Source organism: Anastrepha obliqua, chromosome 2, assembly GCF_027943255.1.
Source record: "Anastrepha obliqua isolate idAnaObli1 chromosome 2, idAnaObli1_1.0, whole genome shotgun sequence".
Taxonomy (NCBI): Eukaryota; Metazoa; Arthropoda; class Insecta; order Diptera; family Tephritidae; genus Anastrepha; species Anastrepha obliqua.
The window spans coordinates 52,179,333-52,196,680 of record NC_072893.1 but is presented as its reverse complement, the minus strand read 5'-3'; the positions used below and the strand labels follow the sequence as shown (position 1 = coordinate 52,196,680).

Genomic DNA, 17,348 nt, shown 5'->3' with positions numbered 1-17,348 from the left:
TCATACCTAAAATGTTAATATTATTGTACATTATTTTATCATCACTGAATTTTGAAAATACAGAGTTATGATTAAGCAATGGCGAACATATTTTTCCAAAATTTCCCAAAAAAATTGTAAAGTGTTGTAGAATTTAGGACTTCTCATGTTTTATTTAGCAATTCAAAGATCAAACTTATAATTAAGTGTAGGCCATTATAGAAAAAACTTGCAACACTGTACGCATTATCAGGAAATATTGAAGCCCGACATCTTGTATGGTTTTATTCTTTTGAGAAGTAACCAAGGTGGATTTAATAAGGTGACAGCATTCACCCAGCTGAATTTTTCGCCGTAGGTATGGCTTACGTCAAAATGATATGCTTTGTTTGTATGTATTGGTATGTTTACATTCGTATGTTTACATTTGCTTGCTGATTTTGACATGATGCTTGCACCAAACGCAACAACAAATACATGTAGGGTTTTACTTATATGTGTTTGCTGTCACCTGTAATAAATTCGCCTTGGAAGTAACCAAATCAATGCTTTACACTAACCATTAGTATGCCAAGCGATTCTGTGCGATATTCAAACAGCTGTCATTGACATACAAATTGGTTGTTCGAGCGCGGTTTCGACCTTTTCTTTCCAAATTAGAAATTTTTACAACACCATATTTTTAATTTATTATATTAAAATTATTTCTTATTGGAACTTGTTAAATTAGATCACAATATAAATTGGCATTCAGAGATGTTGGGCGACACCGAAACCGGTTGGGATGATGGCATCAATTACAAGGCCATTTCGTAAGTACTTCAAAACCGGTAATTGAAAAGGTTTTATGAATATTAAATATTTTATTAATAGATGCGAAAAAATACCTGAACTTTTCTTGGACAAATTAGTAGCCAAGAACCACTTCAGCAAATTTGGAAAAATCACTCGGTTCATATTGCGTCCAAGCCGGCAGAGTTGTACAGTGGAGTATGAAACGGAAGCCCAGGCGGAACGCGCTCTGGATCAAGCGGGGTATTACAACGGGCATGAATTTCAAATAGAATATGCTACACGCGAAGTAGCGCACGTGCAAAATACAGAAGAATGGGTTAATCCTGAAGTACAGGCTGAATTAGACGCAATGGGCCTGCGACAGAGTCTGCCTGCTTATAGGATACCATCTACGGCAATGTTACCTCCACCGAAGCCACTACCGTTGCGTACTCAAAAAGCTATGACTTCGCTTCCGCTACCACCAACAAAGCCTGCGAAGTCGACGTCGATATCAGAGATACCAAAAATAGATACTGCTTTGCGACAAGAGTATGAGGCTGCATTGCGAAGACCAGCGTTTACTGACGAAGAAAAATACCGCGTTTTGGATGCACGAGATAAATTGATGCGATTGATAAGACCTCGTCAAACGGATATTAAGAAAGTTGAGCGGACGAAAGGTAAACGAAATCTTTATTGAATGAATAGTGGTTATTATAAAACAGTTGATATTTTTCTTTAGGGATTTGTCCGGATATGTGTCCCGAAAAAGAGCGTTTAATGCGCGAATTTCAACGACAAGTTTCGGCATTTGAGATGTGTAACGAAGCGGGAGAGAACAGCTCCTCCATTTCCCATCAACGCGCTATAAAAGAATATTCGCGTAGTAGCGCCGACCAAGAAGTGCCACTGGCACATGAACTACGACCTGAAAGCGTGCTACAAATGACAATGTTGTACCTGATGCACCGAATAATGGATTTGTGCGATGATCCGGAAACATCTATTGCTGACTGGTTTCACTTTGTATGGGACCGCACGCGTTCCATTCGCAAAGATATTACCCAACAGGAACTGTGTTCATTGGGTACTGTACAACTAGTAGAGCAATGCGCACGGTTTCACATACACTGTGCTGCTCGTCTTGTGGCTGAAGATCCTTCTGTGTTCGATAAAAAAATTAATGCAGAAAATTTGACCAAATGTCTGCAATCACTAAAATATATGTACCATGATTTGCGCATCAAAGGTGTGCACTGCCCGTGTGAAGCTGAATTTCGTAGCTATGTTGTATTGCTAAATTTGGGTGATTCGAATTTTCTATGGGAATTAAAGCAGCTACCAAAACACATACAACATTCACAAGAAATCAAGCGGGCTATTGCTTTTTATAATGCCCTACAAAATAATAACTATGTACGTTTCTTCAACATGATACGTGAAACTGATACATCGTATTTGAGCGCTTGTATACTACTTGGCTATTTCAACAAATTACGTTGGCGTGCTATGGAGGCAATCAATAAGTCGCACAACTGGCGAAAGAATGCCGTTCTTATACCCTTGACATATTTGACAAGGATCCTTGGGTTTGAAAACGAAGAGGCTGCACGACAATACTTTACCTATCATGGCTTGAAATGTGATGGACAGCGAGTAGTGTTGGATCGTTTAAAACTTCCAGACATTGAATATTCTATGAAACGCGCCATGAATGTAAGTTATGAAGTGGTTATAAGCATTAAGGAAATTTAAATTAACTTAACTTCTGCTCTCTTTAGCTGGTTGAAGCGAAGCGCATTGCTAGTGTAGGTGAATGCGTTTGTGGGCATGTGCTGGAATCGGCGGACATTTTTGAAAGTCATGTGCCGCATAACAGCTTCGATGAGAATGGTGTACTTAAATTAGTTGCCTGGGCAGCGGACGATCAACTGCGCGGTAAAGCGGCAGAGGAGCGAAAGCGACAACGCGAATTGGAAATGCAACAAGAGGAAGCTGTAAGACCGCAGAAACGCTCTAGTTCACCCCCACTCTCGCTGCCACCTATTGCGCTGCCGCCTTCGGTTCTTACGGATGCGACTGTTTTCAAAGTGCCATCGATTTCATCTATATCATCCAAGCCACAGCAACAGTTCAAAGCTCCACAATTAGTACAAAAACCACTGCAACCATCCATCTTTGGCGGAAATCTGTTTACAGATTCGAAGGAGAAAGTGCAGTCATCGCCGTTGACCAATTTTAAGTTTGAAACTCCAAAAAGCTCCCACACTGCATCCAAAAGTAGTGGTAGTGTTTTTGTAGCGCCAGAAAAGGATGCTAGCAGTTCGTTATTCAAAATACCTGCCGCCACGACTAAAACAGTCACTTCGACAACTGGTGGACTTGGCCACTCTATATTTGGTGGTAACGCTACAACAGTTGCACAACCATCACCTGCTGACGGTTTCATATTCGACAGCTCTAGCAAGGGAGTTCACAGCGATAACATTTTTAGTAATGCCGTCAAATCGACAGCTAGTGTTTTCCAACAAACGCACACGCAAAAGCCCGACGCTATGCTTAATGATAGTGTATTCCAACATTTTAACACGCAGCCGGTACTAGCGGGCTTTGCTGCACCCGACTTGGGTGCCAAGGATCAGGTGAAACACATTTTTGGTAACGTGTCTTTCACGCAGCAACCTTCAGCAACGGCAGAAATTGTGCCGCAGACCAATACGGAATTAGTTAAAGCCAAGGCTGAGGCAGCAATACAACTCCGCAAGCAGCAGGAATTAGAAAAGCGGGTCGCAAAAGAAAAAGAGCAGGAAGCAGTTAAACGACAACGCGAAGAAGCGGAGAAAAAACACCAAGAAGCTCTGAAAGTGTTGCAACAGCGCGCCGAATACGTCAGCGCCAATGAGCTAGAAAGCGTGCTTACACTGCAAGTGGCTGATATTGCACAAACCGAACTAACTACATATCAGAATTTTGAACGCGATTGCAAAAGCTTTGCTGAATCATTCCTCGACCAATGTGTCGTCATGCAACTCAATGAGTTGGCTAACGAGGAATATGCTATGATGTGCCATGACCAACTCTTGCTTAGTCGTTACTTTGCGTGTTGGCTGCGCTATACGCGCAAGAAACAAAAGCAACGTGCGCTCATAGAGTCCACGCCCATATGGGTGACCATGGACACACGCGCCGAGCAAACCGCCAAGCTAAAGCATCCAAATCAGTCGGAAAATTTGCAGATGATAAAAAGATATCGCCATGGCGAGCCGTGTAATTTCCAGCTATTACTTTGGAAACATCCAGACGCAATGTCGTCTTCGCGCGCGTCTATCGACATCTTCGAAGTGGTGCGCGCCCATACGACACGAAAGCAGGCGGTAAAATGCGGTCACATGCAAAGGAACAAGTACTTTAAGCTGGTGCTGACGCTACCCACCGATAACGATGAATTGCCCGGCTTCGGGAGCCTTTGCCACAAGTGGCTGCGGAAGTACGTACGACGCATCAGCAACACCACAGAAGAGGAGGATCAGAGTGATGAGGCTGAAAACGCGGCCCCGTACATCTGCGCCATGGAGCGCGATGTGGCATTGTGTGTGCGAAAGGTGAGCGGCATTCCGCCGCTAACCGAGGCAGGGCAGGTTGTGCACAACGAGTGCGACAATGCAGACGCGATTGTCTGCCTGATGAGCTGCGACAGCATACAGAGCACACGCAAACGCATGCATCACCTTATCAAACTGAGTCGCATGCACAAGTCTGTACCGGTAGCCGTTCTCGTCTACGATGGTCAGTACACTGATGAGTTGGAACTGAGCGACATAATGCAAATGGAGAGCTTGGTGGAGGAGGATAAGATATCGGCTTACAAATTCTATGGTTGTCTTCAGACCAAAAACGAATTTTCTTTCTTGCACTATATGGGACGCGCATTGCGTTATGTGGCACGAGAAAGCAGCTTTTGCAACAAATTAACTGAAGCTTTGGAGATGCAAAAGTTGCAAAGTTGGCTGGAAACATGTTTGGGTGAAGAGTTGTGGCAGCGCTGGCAGCATTCCTCCGAACATAATCCGTGTTTTGCTAAGATATGTGGCGCACCACAGCATCTGGTGGAGCTTTATAATGATGCAGTGCAACGCGTGATACAAATGACGTCAGAAGACTTCAGCGATGCACCAGAGTTTGCGGAGGAGCTGCGTGAATTTGTGCCCAAACTTGAGGTCGATATACCGCTCAGTTGGGAATATTTCCCAAAGGATTGGAAATCTCCGCAACGCCAACAACAGATTTCAAATTTTTTGCAACGTTTGCTATTAGCGCCCATTGTCGAGGCGGTACAATCCCAAGAACTCGAAGACTGGGAATTGTGGTTGCTGAACTATGCCAGTTCTTGCATACCAAACGATGAAGAAGCTGCTACCGCTGCTAGCTATCAATCCATTAAAGCACTAATTGAACAGCTTAATCGGTGCGATCTAGCTGACGTTGAAGTGGCAAAACGCTTCCAAATGATAAACTATTTGCCTGTTGTGAAAGCTATTGCCTACGCACAGATTAATGCTGTGCTTAGAGACTACAGTGCAAACGCTGATGCCGACGATTACAAATTGCCTAAAGAAATCATTTATCATCACCAAGCGCTTGAGGATTATCAACAAGTGCCTTGGTGGCTAAATAACGAGGCCGTTGAAGCAGTGAAAATAGATTACACTGTTACCGAAGACCAGGAGACGAGTTCACAGGATACGGAGTTAGTTGATGAACAGACGACGTTGAATAGTGAAATGTTTGACGAAATTATAAAACAAGCCGAACAGGTTTCGCGCAAAGCAGAGGAGAACTATAATTCACTGAAGAAGCAAACAATCAGCGCCGATATAGTGGAGTTGTCACGTGACTTGGATGCCAGCATCTATCAATTTGAATTGACAAAACAAATAGGATCCTATGACGCTTCGTTTGTGGCGAAGATGGGGGAGTTTGATAGCGACTTGGAAGGCGCGATTGGCGGTATAAGTACAAAGCAGAATACCCGTGGTGGAGGGGACGGCTTAGCCAAAACTGCACGACAGCGAAAACGCACGCACGCGGGTGATGCTGATGAAGAAATCAATGAAATGAAAAAAGTTATGGCACACGCTTTTAACGTCATTGAAAAGGTTGAGGCCGGACAAGATCGCGCTGAACGTTTCAACAAGATGGCTATGCTGGAGTTGGAATGAAAGGTGTGGAGTAAATGTTTTGAAATGTCCTGCCTTGTTACAAACTTGCACAGTATTCGTATGATAATTTATTGGGGGGTCCTGTGGAATGAATGCTAAATTATGATTTACAAACAAAAAAATTATTATACATCAAAATAAATTGATACTGTAAGGTTTTATTTAGTAAAAGTCTTTTTGTTATTAACTAAAACAGGCGTTGAAATGAGCATAATTGCGTTGATACTTAAGGGGTTATATACAGTTAGAAGGCCGAAAAAAGCGAATTTTTCAGAATTTTTTCTGAGAAAACTTTGAAATTTATTGATCTAAAAATTTGTACACATATTATGTTATCTTTTAACTGTATTTTAAGACTTAGTATTAGTACAAATATTTATTTGCAAAGGAGCTACAGCTGATCTCCGTGAGCTCCTCTCAAAAAAGACCTCTTGCGGTAACCCCTATATCTCTGAACCGGATCTTCTGAAATCAAAAAAACCAAACAGATTTCGTTAAAGTAACGCTAAATCTAGTAATTAATCGAAGGAATAAACAAAATAATTTTTTTTTTTGACAAAATGGCGGTTTCTCAAAAAAAAAAAAAAATCGATTTTTTACCAAAACGCCCATTTAACTAATTGGGGCTGTGAAGACAGTTTTTCTCCAGAAACTTAGAGCAACCGAACGCCATATCTCTTTTTAAAATTTTGAAGCTATCCTTCACTGGCATTGAATTCAAGGCAATTTTGTTTAATTTTAAAATGAAGGTCTTTTGCTTTTTCATTCAACATAAACCCGCTAACCGGGAGCTTTTTGCCCCTAATATTCAAAAACCATCAATACAGAGACTTTTCCATCTTTAGGTACTCTGAATGACGTAGAGTTTTCCTCTTTCCAGGACCGATAAAAGTATTGTTGACACATTTAGAAATATCATTTTTATTTTTATTAATTCCGCATATTGTAGACTTTGTCATTCCATATTTACGTGATAAATTAGTAACACTTTAACCCTTTCGTAAATATTCTACAATATCTGATTTTTTTCTGCAGGTCAAAAACTTATGCTTTTTTGTGTGCATTTTTTAAACTGATTAATATTAAATTTTTGAGAAGAAAATGAAGTACTAATTATGCTCGCATAAAATGGCCAACTTACGTTGAAAATTTGTATTAACGACTGAACATGGAGAAGGCAAAGCATGGACATGTGTATGCGAGTGAACGCAAGCATTTCTCCGCGACGGTTTTGTTCATTTTAAATTTTATTAACTAGAGGATTCCCCGATTTATTAGGCTCATGAAATTCGAAAGAAATTTGAAAATTAAGGGGGTCTTCTACCGTCACGGTTTGAAAAAATCGATTTTTTTTTTTTTAGATTTTTTAAAAGCTACTAATGTTAAGAGTATGCTATAAAGAGGGTTTTATGAAAAACATGTTCCTTCATGAGCATTTCGGGGAGAATACATGCATGCGCGTGGCATTTTCGAGCGTTTCTTTATCTTTAAACGCCTTTTCCCGAAAGTTGACTTTTTTCAACTTTCTGGTCACACATCTACTATAAATATTTGTCGAATTCATTCCATCTTTTTTCCAGTTATTCAGTGAACATCTCGCTATGTTTTCCCAGACCACTTTTTTCAATTTTTGATTAGTTTAATTTTGCGGGCCTCTAAAGTGTAAAAAAAAGAGGAAATTTTCAAACTTTTTTTTTAAAATCACGCATTTTTTACAAATTTCAAAATATTTAAAATCGCCACTGGGAAAACATAGCCAACGCTACACTTTATGATAAAAAAAAAATTTTTTTTGATTTCAGATAAGTAAAATGGTCGATCGCGTGCCACAAAGTCGCCTAGGACATTTTTACAAGGGCAACCTCGAGGACGGTTCAAGGACACAGGGCCAAAGAATTCGATTTGAAAAATATATTTTTAAATAGTGCAAACTTGTGCAAATTAAATAAAAAAAATCTGATTTCATTATCTCAAGTGGTTGCTTTGTAATTAATTCCCAAAAATAGGCCCGAGATTAAGGCGCGACGGTAGAAGACCCCCTTAATAATGTTCATATTTTAGAGTACTCAATGGAAGCGAAAAAGTGTTCAAATTTTGGGGTGTTCATATATTAGGGTGTTAATATTATCGCGAGTGCACTGTACTTACATTCTCTATTTTAATTTTTATTTAAATTTAGAACTTTGACTCAATTCTCAAATTTGAATTCGTTTTTATTTGTACTTTGCGATCAGCTGTTTTTCTCACTTGCAAATTCTTTATAACATTTTTTACAAATTATTTGCTTTATGAACTAATCTATTTTTTGTAAATTCGTCATAAATCAGCTTGTTTTGTGACTTGTTCTCCTCCGTGTATGTATGAATGTTTGAATAAAAAAAGAGGTTGTCTGTAAAGTCGGTTTACTGACGATAGTTTAACGTGATAACGTCATAAGAAAATACTGATTGAATGGAGGCATTTTTCAAAAGAAAATTTTAATTTTATTTGTTTGATAGATATTTTGTATGGATATAGAGAATGAGTTAACATTAACATAACATAATATACTTTAACATAACATAACATAACATAACATAACACAACACAACATAACATAACATAACATAACATAACATAACATAACATAACATAACATAACATAACATAACATAACATAACATAACATAACATAACATAACATAACATAACACAACATAACATAACATAACATAACATAACATAACATAACATAACATAACATAACACAACACAACACAACACAACACAACACAACACAACACAACACAACACAACACAACATAACATAGCATAACATAACACAACACAACACAACACAACACAACACAACACAACACAACACAACACAACACAACACAACACAACACAACACAACACAACACAACACAACACAACACAACACAACACAACACAACACAACACAACACAACACAACACAACACAACACAACACAACACAACACAACACAACATAACATAACATAACATAACTTAACATAACATAACATAACATAACATAACATAACATAACATATCATAACATAACATAACATATCATAACATAACATAACATATCATAACATAACATAACATAACATAACATAACATAACATAACATATCATAACATAACATAACATATCATAACATAACATAACATAACATATCATAACATAACATAACATAACATAACATAACATAACATAACATAACATAACATAACATAACATAACATAACACAACATAACATAACACAACATAACATAACTCTGGACTAAAGCATTCACCAACAGCTTCCATTTGATACCCATATTGTACATACACATCCGAAGGTTACCCGGGTCCACGTTTTGACCTATATCTCGAGCCCTATTTCCAAAATAAAATATAATCCATGTTACTCGTGGATGATGTAGCTTTCGAATGGTGGAAGAATTTTTAAAATCGGTCCAGTAGTTTTTGAGCCTATTCATTACAAACAAACAAAGTTTTCCTCTTTATAATAATAGTATAGACAACATATCTTATAAGGTATATGGCAAATATTACCATGCATTTTTTCCTTCATATATAATAAAAAAATTAATAATAATAACATTAAAACAACAGGTATTATTAACAAACTTGGTTTTATTTTAAATTCTTCAAGTGAATCAAATTAATAATAATCAATAAGAAGGCATATGGAAATACAAATACGTGAATTTATATATGTACATATGCGCATATATATACATACATATATACGCTCATTTAAGTAGGAGAGAGCAAGATGTCGAACGTTGCCGTTCGTTTGCTTTGTTTGCTTTGTCGTTCGTTCCGCGCTTTCGCTTGCAGTTCATTCAATGCAATCATCAAGGTAACGACAAATGAGCAAGGTAACGGCAATGAGCAAGGTAACGACATATGAGCAAGGTAACACTAATGAGCAAGGTAACGACACATTTTTTCGTGCGTGCAGCCTGTTAAATCGAATTATAAGACGTTATCACGTCAATAAAAAATTCAAATACGCCTTGCGCTACATGGAAAATCGAAAAATCTAAATCTGCATCAATTGCAATTGCAAAAGTTCGCTAACGGCTTGACCGATGGGAATACTTTTTTTGTTGTTTTCGTCCCAATATAGATATACCAAAAATACACATGACAAAAATGATGATTTAAACGGGATTAAGTTCTCGTTGATTCGTAAAGTTCTACACTGTGCGTCGTAAGACGATCAAAGGACAAGCGCCTTGCTTCTTATCACATGTCGCTCAAACTGTTATGTAACTCTATTGCTTTTCAAAGCATTGTTCTTAAAGTATGCAAAATGTACATTTACATATAGCGTTCGTGAAAGTGGATCGTTAATGGATAAAACAACACGCGAACGTGCTCCTACTAGTCATCGTTCTCAAGAATTGAACATTTTACGCACTTCTTTGAGGAGAATTTTTCATAAAGACCTTGGTATGAAGGCTTAAAAATTGAGTTGATCGAAAGGCCTACTGTAAAGCCAGTCGTGGCAGTCATTTGAACGATATTTCTTTTCATTCATAAATGACAACGTTCAATCTTCAAAATAAAAAAAAAAAGTTTGAAAAAATATTGATTAGTTTTGTTTTTTATAGCCGATTCAAAAAGCAAATTTTACATGGCCCTATAATAAGAAAAATATCCCAACTTATGCTTAGAAGCACTTGCCCAAGCATATCGTTTGTGCGTTAAGCGGCTTGCTTAGCTCGATCATCGCTAAATTGTTGTTGTTTTCACATACAAATTTTTTTGCTTGGCGAGCGGCGGAATTCTGTAGTGGGCAGAGAAGTGGTACATCGAAAGCGGCAATTGTAATGCAATAGGCTGATGAAGTCACGGATTTGGGCATTGTTTTCGATTTGCGTTTGCAAATCATATTGACTTTATTATCCAAAATTCGTTTGCCGTCTTAGATATCATAAGAAGGAATAGGTCAAACTTTTTGGATCTTTATGCCTTAAAATTATTCACTGCTTTCGTTCGGTCCAGATTAGAATAAGTAGCGTTCATGTGGAGGCGAAAATACAGGTCACAATTTACTGGGTCCAGGGCACAACGGAATACAGTGAAATTAGAGGGTGGACGAGCTTGCTAAAGCAGGCACCTGCTTGCCTAGGATGAATACGTCCAACATATATCCCTCACTCTCAGTTTTGAAGACGGAACTATGTGAGAAATTAACACTGTAAGCAAAGTCTATATAGGAAGCTTGGACCTTTCACAGGATTGCCAAAATAATGCTACGAATTTGCAACCAACATTATTCTATCGCTGCCAAGTAAGGAATGTAAAATATTTGCTGGAGTACTGATGGGACATTGTCTCACTCCATATCACGCAACTAAAATGGGATTGGTCCAGAACGATGCTTGTAACTCATGCGAAGAACAAAGTGGTATGTTAGAGCACCTCCTTTGTTACTGACCTGTTCTAGGCAGAACTCGTTACGATTGCCTGGAATCGGTATATTTTTCATCTCTGAAGGATATTGCTGTTTACTGAAACTCGCCAAGACATGTATCAAGAACTATGTTTAACACGACTCCAACAATACTGGTAACACTACGGACCCTTGTGGTCAATGTGAGATTTATTCACATCAGCCAGATATATCTAACCTAACGCTGGAGGCCTTATTAAAGGGGGACCCTCATTTAGACGGTCGAAAAATGCCTCATTTTTGGGAATTTTTTTCTCAGGTAAAATAACTTCAAACGTTTTGTAATTCATAAAGTACTTTAATAAATGTCTTGACTGTCTACAAAAATTTTCGGAGAAGAAAAAAAAACATTTTAAGTATGGAAATATACACCTCGTCCATGGCACCTCATTCTATCTGTGTACATTCTAGCGCTCTGAATTTTTTTCTGAAATAAAAAAACCAAATTTTTTTTAAAACTTTAGGATAATACCTTCGATGTGACATTTTGATTTAAAAAAAAAATGTCGAAATTGATATTTTTTACCCAGTTTTATGTTAAAAGTGATTTTTCATGCATAAAAATTGACTTTAAAATTACAAAAAAATATGAAAATCTTTTTTTTTAAAAAAACACTTAATGTCACATTGAAAACAATTTAATTATCTTTAAAATGAGCTATTGTAAAGCCTGATTGGTTCAATACAGCGTTCTCAATTGTGTACACAAAATCGAAAAATGATGTTTCGAGAAAAACGCGTTTAAAGTTTTGGATACAGGCGATCAGGCCATCCGTCGCGTCCTGTTAAAAATTTTGTCACTCCTTCAAAAATACAGATATCGACTTGAAATTTTGAAAGTATATTCTTAAATAGTTGTAGAATAGATTAAAATTATTTCCAAAAAATCGATTTTTTTGACCCGATAAATGAGGGTCCCCCCTTAACAATTATGCACTAATAGAATTTGCGTGTGAAAAAAGCTTTTCTTAAGTTTTCTCTATTTTCGCTAAAATCTGATCTGATCCCGTCCCTCCATATAAGTCCTGATTGCTTTTAATCAATCTTAAGCCACTGTAAGGCATTTGCGTAATTACTATTAGTTCTATTTAAGCAGATCCAGAAAGATCTATGTGTTGTTGTTGTACCTGTAATACAAGCCCTGTCAGTGTAGGGTATATCACCGGTCGTCTTCGTTTAGTTCATCTAACGGTAGGCCCAGGAAACTTGCTGTTTCGACAGGTTGGGTCCAGAGGGGGAGCGGTGTTAGATGAGTAGGTTTCTAGGAGCATGAGAAAAGGTGGTTAGTGTCGTGCGGGGTGCTTTCACGTGCCGGACATATGTTTAGTATGGATAGGTAGCAGTTTAACACGTTACACTATGCACAACGTAATTGTGCCAAGAAAAGATTCCCATGGCAGCAGGTTCTACGTGACCGGAACGGTTTGGATTTTTCCCGATCAAGGGCTGCCGCCCCAGTAAACTAGCCCTATCTAGTGTACCGTAGCCCAAAGATCTATGTGTCTAATGCCCCAATTAGTTTGCGAATTATAATCTCCGATTTCGGGAGAGAAATATTGAATGGGTAATCTCGTTTTTAAATTACGAATTGGGAGTTAGGCTCGAGATAATCTAATGTAATATGTGAACCTATCATTACATTAAATTGTTGTTGTAAGATTATTCAGAAATTTGTTTGAATGCTGGTGGAATGGCAGTTTTTGACCAGATATGAGGCTGAAAAATCAGCTAATTAAGCATACAAGTTGCTAACAACAAGGTCAGCTAAAAAAATAAATATTATAACATAAAATAAGAATATATCTATTTATGTTGCGTACATACATATGTAGATACTCACGTGTATACTGAATGTATATTGAATACATGATGAGAGCTTGGGGAATACTTTTCCATATCGAACAATACTATTCATGGCATAGATGTCCAATCATTTAATGACCCTATTGTATTGTGCGATAATAACAGAAAAGTAAATAACATATTTTCGTTAATGCTAATCACTTCTTGAATATACTGATAGGCCCTTTCTACACTTATGTATCTGATTCAAACTTATTTATAGAAGAAAAATGAAAAGTACACTAATTTCATTTCACAACTTTCCATTGCATAAAAATAATGACCCAAAATTCCTATTCAAGCTTTTTACCTAAGTGCATAAAAACTTGATGAATCATTGCCGAAAACAAAATCTTAAGCGTACTTGTGAAATGTTTATCAACAACTGGTCAACAAATCTATTTTGAGTGCAACACATAAACAAACATGTTTTTGCCATGTCGAAAAATAATATAGTAATAAATGATTTTTTCATGATGCCGAACTGCTAATTTTTATTAGAATTTAAGCGCCTCAGCAAAAGTTTGCTAATTTCATTCGAGCTAGAATTAATTACATATATATTTGGCACTAATTTCACAACAATACTACTCTAAAATACATTTAGTTTTACCACCTTCCCTTTTAGTACGAGCCTTCTTCGATTTCATAATTACACGCAAAAACTTAGTAACTAAAAATAAAACTAATATTCATTGTATAGGAAAATAAGTCGGAATTATTTTGGTTGCTTTTAGTTATTCTCCTTTATTGCAGCAACAACTGCAATTGCTGTTGTTTTGATTACTCAGCGTGTCTGCATCAGCACGTGAGTGGTATGGTATTGTTTTTGTTTTTACAGTGGAATGATTTGCTATTTTTAGTTGTTTGCCAATTAACGTTTTCTTCCACATTCTCGTAATACGAATATATTTTTGTTGCGTAGATGTTTCTAGAAATATTTAATGTAGCAATTTTTGTTACCGTTATTGTTGCGCGGTTTCAAATATTCTGAAACACTAATCAGACCCGCCATTCTCAAACAATCAATCCTGCTATGCTAGGACTTTAAACGTCTAAAATATGAATTTGTTTTTGTTTACATTCAATTGCAATAATTAATTTGAATAATTTATTATTAGAAGAAGAATATTTGAATAATTGTTTGCTTGTTTAGGTTATTCCAATAGTTTACTGCAAGTGATGTTGAGTCTTGCACTGTCGCAGTGCTTCGTTGAAACCCTCGCAGAGTGTCAAGTCAGATTGGCCTTGAGCGCATTGCAGGAACTGTTTAATCTCCCAAGTACATGGCCCTTGTGGCTCGTTGGGCTGAGCAGCATTACCAAAATATTGTTGTTGGGCTGGAGCAGCTGGTGCGGCAGCAGGAGCAGCTGCCTCTTTATCACCAGAACCGCTGAACAGCCCAGTTAGACCAGCGCCAATGGTGTGACCCTGAAAGTAATTTATATTAGATCAATATCAAAGAGTTCAATGCATAAGGGCATCATTTACTGCTTTTTAAAGTAGCTTTAGAATGCATAGCAAAATTGAAGGCTTCTTCTAAAGCAACAACAAAGTTATCGAGCAAGATTCGCCGCTAGCGAATATGGTTATATCTCATAAAACTGGTTTAAGTCACTATTTTACAAACAAAAGTAATTTTAGGCAGCTCTAATCCAGCGCTGCCACGATATGTTTTTTTATACCAGTTGTTTCATCTATTTGCCACTTGCTAACGCTTGGCGATAAGAAGAGGCCTATATTTTCTCATGCCAAAGCATTTCATTTCTTTTCAACTTGGATATTCCAAATAAAACATATTCATTTGCTATTTGTCGCAATCACTTACCACTGCTGAACCAACAGCTACGCCGCCAGCGGTAGCTGCCATCTGCTGGAACATTGAGGGCTGTTGTGGTGCACCGACGGCACTGGGTGCTGCTTGCACAGGAACTGGTGCTGCAGCCGGAGCAGTGCGTGCTGGCACATTTGGTGTTGGAGCTGGCGCATGATGTGTAGGCACAGACCTGTTATTAGAAAAAGAGAAATGGTTACATAATTTGTTTTGTTTTTTTTTTGTATGTTAGATTACTATCGATTTTTCCTTATGACATTTCCTCGATTTTCATACAACTTGCATTTTAACGCTGTTTCGATTAAATGTTCGAGAAAGTTGTAGAGCAGTTACGCAACAACCAGATGTATAGGCCGTAAATGAAAATTTCACAAATATCATATTTTCATTTTGGTGCACAATGCATGCACTACCTTACTTGGCAAGTGTATTTATTTACGTTAAAATGTTAATTAACCTGACGTATGATTTTGCACTTTGTACTCATGCGGTTGTTATCGTCTCGCACACGATTTTTCCATATCGAACATGTTTTTGCACTTACCTCCTGGTGGCTGGTGGTGGGCTAGCTGAACGTCCACGTCGTACCATTTTTATTTATTTTCTTTAATAATCACAAGTTTCGAATAATAAATAATAATAAATTGCACAAAGAGTCTTTGTTCGCTTTAATGTCGCGTTTATTTGCTTAAAACCTTCGCTTCGATATATTTTAAGTAGCTTTTTCTGTTTTAAACTGACGTTTTATTCCCAGCTCGCGTGCTTTTATAAAAATTCTGATTTGCCAGAAATTTCCTATTGCTTTTGCACCAAAAGTCACACAAAGAAAAATGTCAAAACCGCGAAAAAGTTCAATATTGTAATAGATTCGGTAATTACTTTTCGTTTTTAGAATTTAGGAAACGGAAGTTGACTTAAATTATTAAAATTTGTATGAAATATGTGCTTCACATCCAATTATTTTTTTAATTTCGAAATAGGCAGTAAAGTGCTTGTGTACTATATCAATTTTGTTTAATAGCATACCAAGTATGAGCTACATAGAAACGAGAATGATGTAGAAATGCCAGGCGCGTCGAGCTTTTTAAGTTGAAGAACTGACAGTAATGTCCAAATTAGTGTGTTCACGGACCATATTTTTCGTGGTCACATTTATTTTCGGGCTGGAATTTTGAATAATGTCTATTGGGCAATTTTTGGCAAACTATAATGTCTTTATTAATGAAACTTGGTGGAGATGTTAGTGAGGTGTTAAGGAACACTCTTTATAACTCCAAATTTTTCGGGAAATAATAATTTCGTAATTATTTGTCTTGAAAATGCCCTCGGAAACTTCACTATAGTTTGCCACATTACACTATATTTTTTTTAACACTTCACTAAAATTCACCAAATATACACTCACTTGCGTGTTTTTACTTATTTTTATCCTTATATTCGAATTGTTTTTATTAAAATTAAATGCAAATGCATTTGCCTATGCAATCACTTCCCAATTTTAAACGCGAATAAGAAGAAGATTCGAATGACAACAGTATGGTGTTGCCGGATGCCTGCAAATGAAAACAAAAATATGAACAAAAATATGAACAAAAATTAAGTATTTGAGTTTAGTGTTAATGATAGGGATGGGGGTTATTGTGTGTCCTTACTACATACACGCATATGACGTTTTAATTTTGGGTTCAATGGTTTTAACACGGAAAGGAGTTCTATGCAAAAATACTGTGGATTGCGTGACCGGAGTTGGACTGATGAGGGTTATTTTTTTTAAGCGCGGCCCAAGGCCGCCCACGCGAAAAGAAGTTCTACGCAAAAATACTGTGGATTGATGAGGGAAAGGAAAGGAGTTTTTTAATAAAGACAGCTACGACCACCCTATTTGTTTTGCAAACATGATAATCGAATTTTTGTGGAGAAAATCTGTTTATAAAAGGAATGAGGACTCGTTTGTAAAACTGATCGAAGCAATACAATACACTTATAAACCGTAATTTTTGGCTTTTAATTACTTAATTATTTTTTGTGATACGCTTAATATCATTGTTTTTAAGTTTCGATGAGTTGTATGTTTTTATTTTCAAAAATATTTCTCAATTTTAAATTACAGCAAAAAATACTGCAGTTTTACAATGAACCTTCCACTGAACATCCCTGCATACGAACTTCGTTTTTATTTCACGTGTATGGCAACACCAACTTTTCGCTAAATTACAGA

The 17,348-nt window shown here is 37.1% G+C and overlaps 2 protein-coding genes across 2 annotated transcripts; one reads left to right on the top strand and one right to left on the bottom strand.

Annotated features, from left to right (window-relative positions):
• The first annotated feature begins 571 nt into the window (after positions 1 to 571).
• LOC129236792 (protein xmas) lies at positions 572 to 6,120 on the top strand. Its single transcript, XM_054871028.1, has 4 exons — positions 572 to 791; positions 853 to 1,436; positions 1,499 to 2,472; positions 2,538 to 6,120. The coding sequence occupies exons 1-4, from the start codon at positions 736 to 738 to the stop codon at positions 5,973 to 5,975; spliced, it is 5,052 nt and encodes a 1,683-aa protein (XP_054727003.1). The 5' UTR covers positions 572 to 735; the 3' UTR covers positions 5,976 to 6,120.
• Positions 6,121 to 13,759: 7,639 nt separating this feature from the next.
• Positions 13,760 to 16,085, bottom strand: LOC129238812 (coiled-coil-helix-coiled-coil-helix domain-containing protein 10, mitochondrial). Its single transcript, XM_054874004.1, has 3 exons — positions 15,675 to 16,085; positions 15,125 to 15,302; positions 13,760 to 14,727 (listed from the first exon to the last, which is right to left on the bottom strand). The coding sequence occupies exons 1-3, from the start codon at positions 15,719 to 15,721 to the stop codon at positions 14,467 to 14,469; spliced, it is 486 nt and encodes a 161-aa protein (XP_054729979.1). The 5' UTR covers positions 15,722 to 16,085; the 3' UTR covers positions 13,760 to 14,466.
• Between the last annotated feature and the right edge of the window lie 1,263 nt (positions 16,086 to 17,348).

Bases quoted from the DNA above. Each gene is read 5' to 3' on its own strand.
- LOC129236792 (XM_054871028.1), top strand. From the start codon at position 736: ATGTTGGGCGACACCGAAACCGGTTGGGATGATGGCATCAATTACAAG. The intron at 792-852 runs GTAAGTACTTCA...TTTTATTAATAG, and splicing joins ATCAATTACAAGGCCATTTC to ATGCGAAAAAATACCTGAAC. The intron at 1,437-1,498 runs GTAAACGAAATC...ATTTTTCTTTAG, and splicing joins GAAAGTTGAGCGGACGAAAG to GGATTTGTCCGGATATGTGT.
- LOC129238812 (XM_054874004.1), bottom strand. From the start codon at position 15,721: ATGGTACGACGTGGACGTTCAGCTAGCCCACCACCAGCCACCAGGAG. The intron at 15,303-15,674 runs GTAAGTGCAAAA...TTCTAATAACAG, and splicing joins CCACCACCAGCCACCAGGAG to GTCTGTGCCTACACATCATG. The intron at 14,728-15,124 runs GTAAGTGATTGC...AATTACTTTCAG, and splicing joins TAGCTGTTGGTTCAGCAGTG to GGTCACACCATTGGCGCTGG.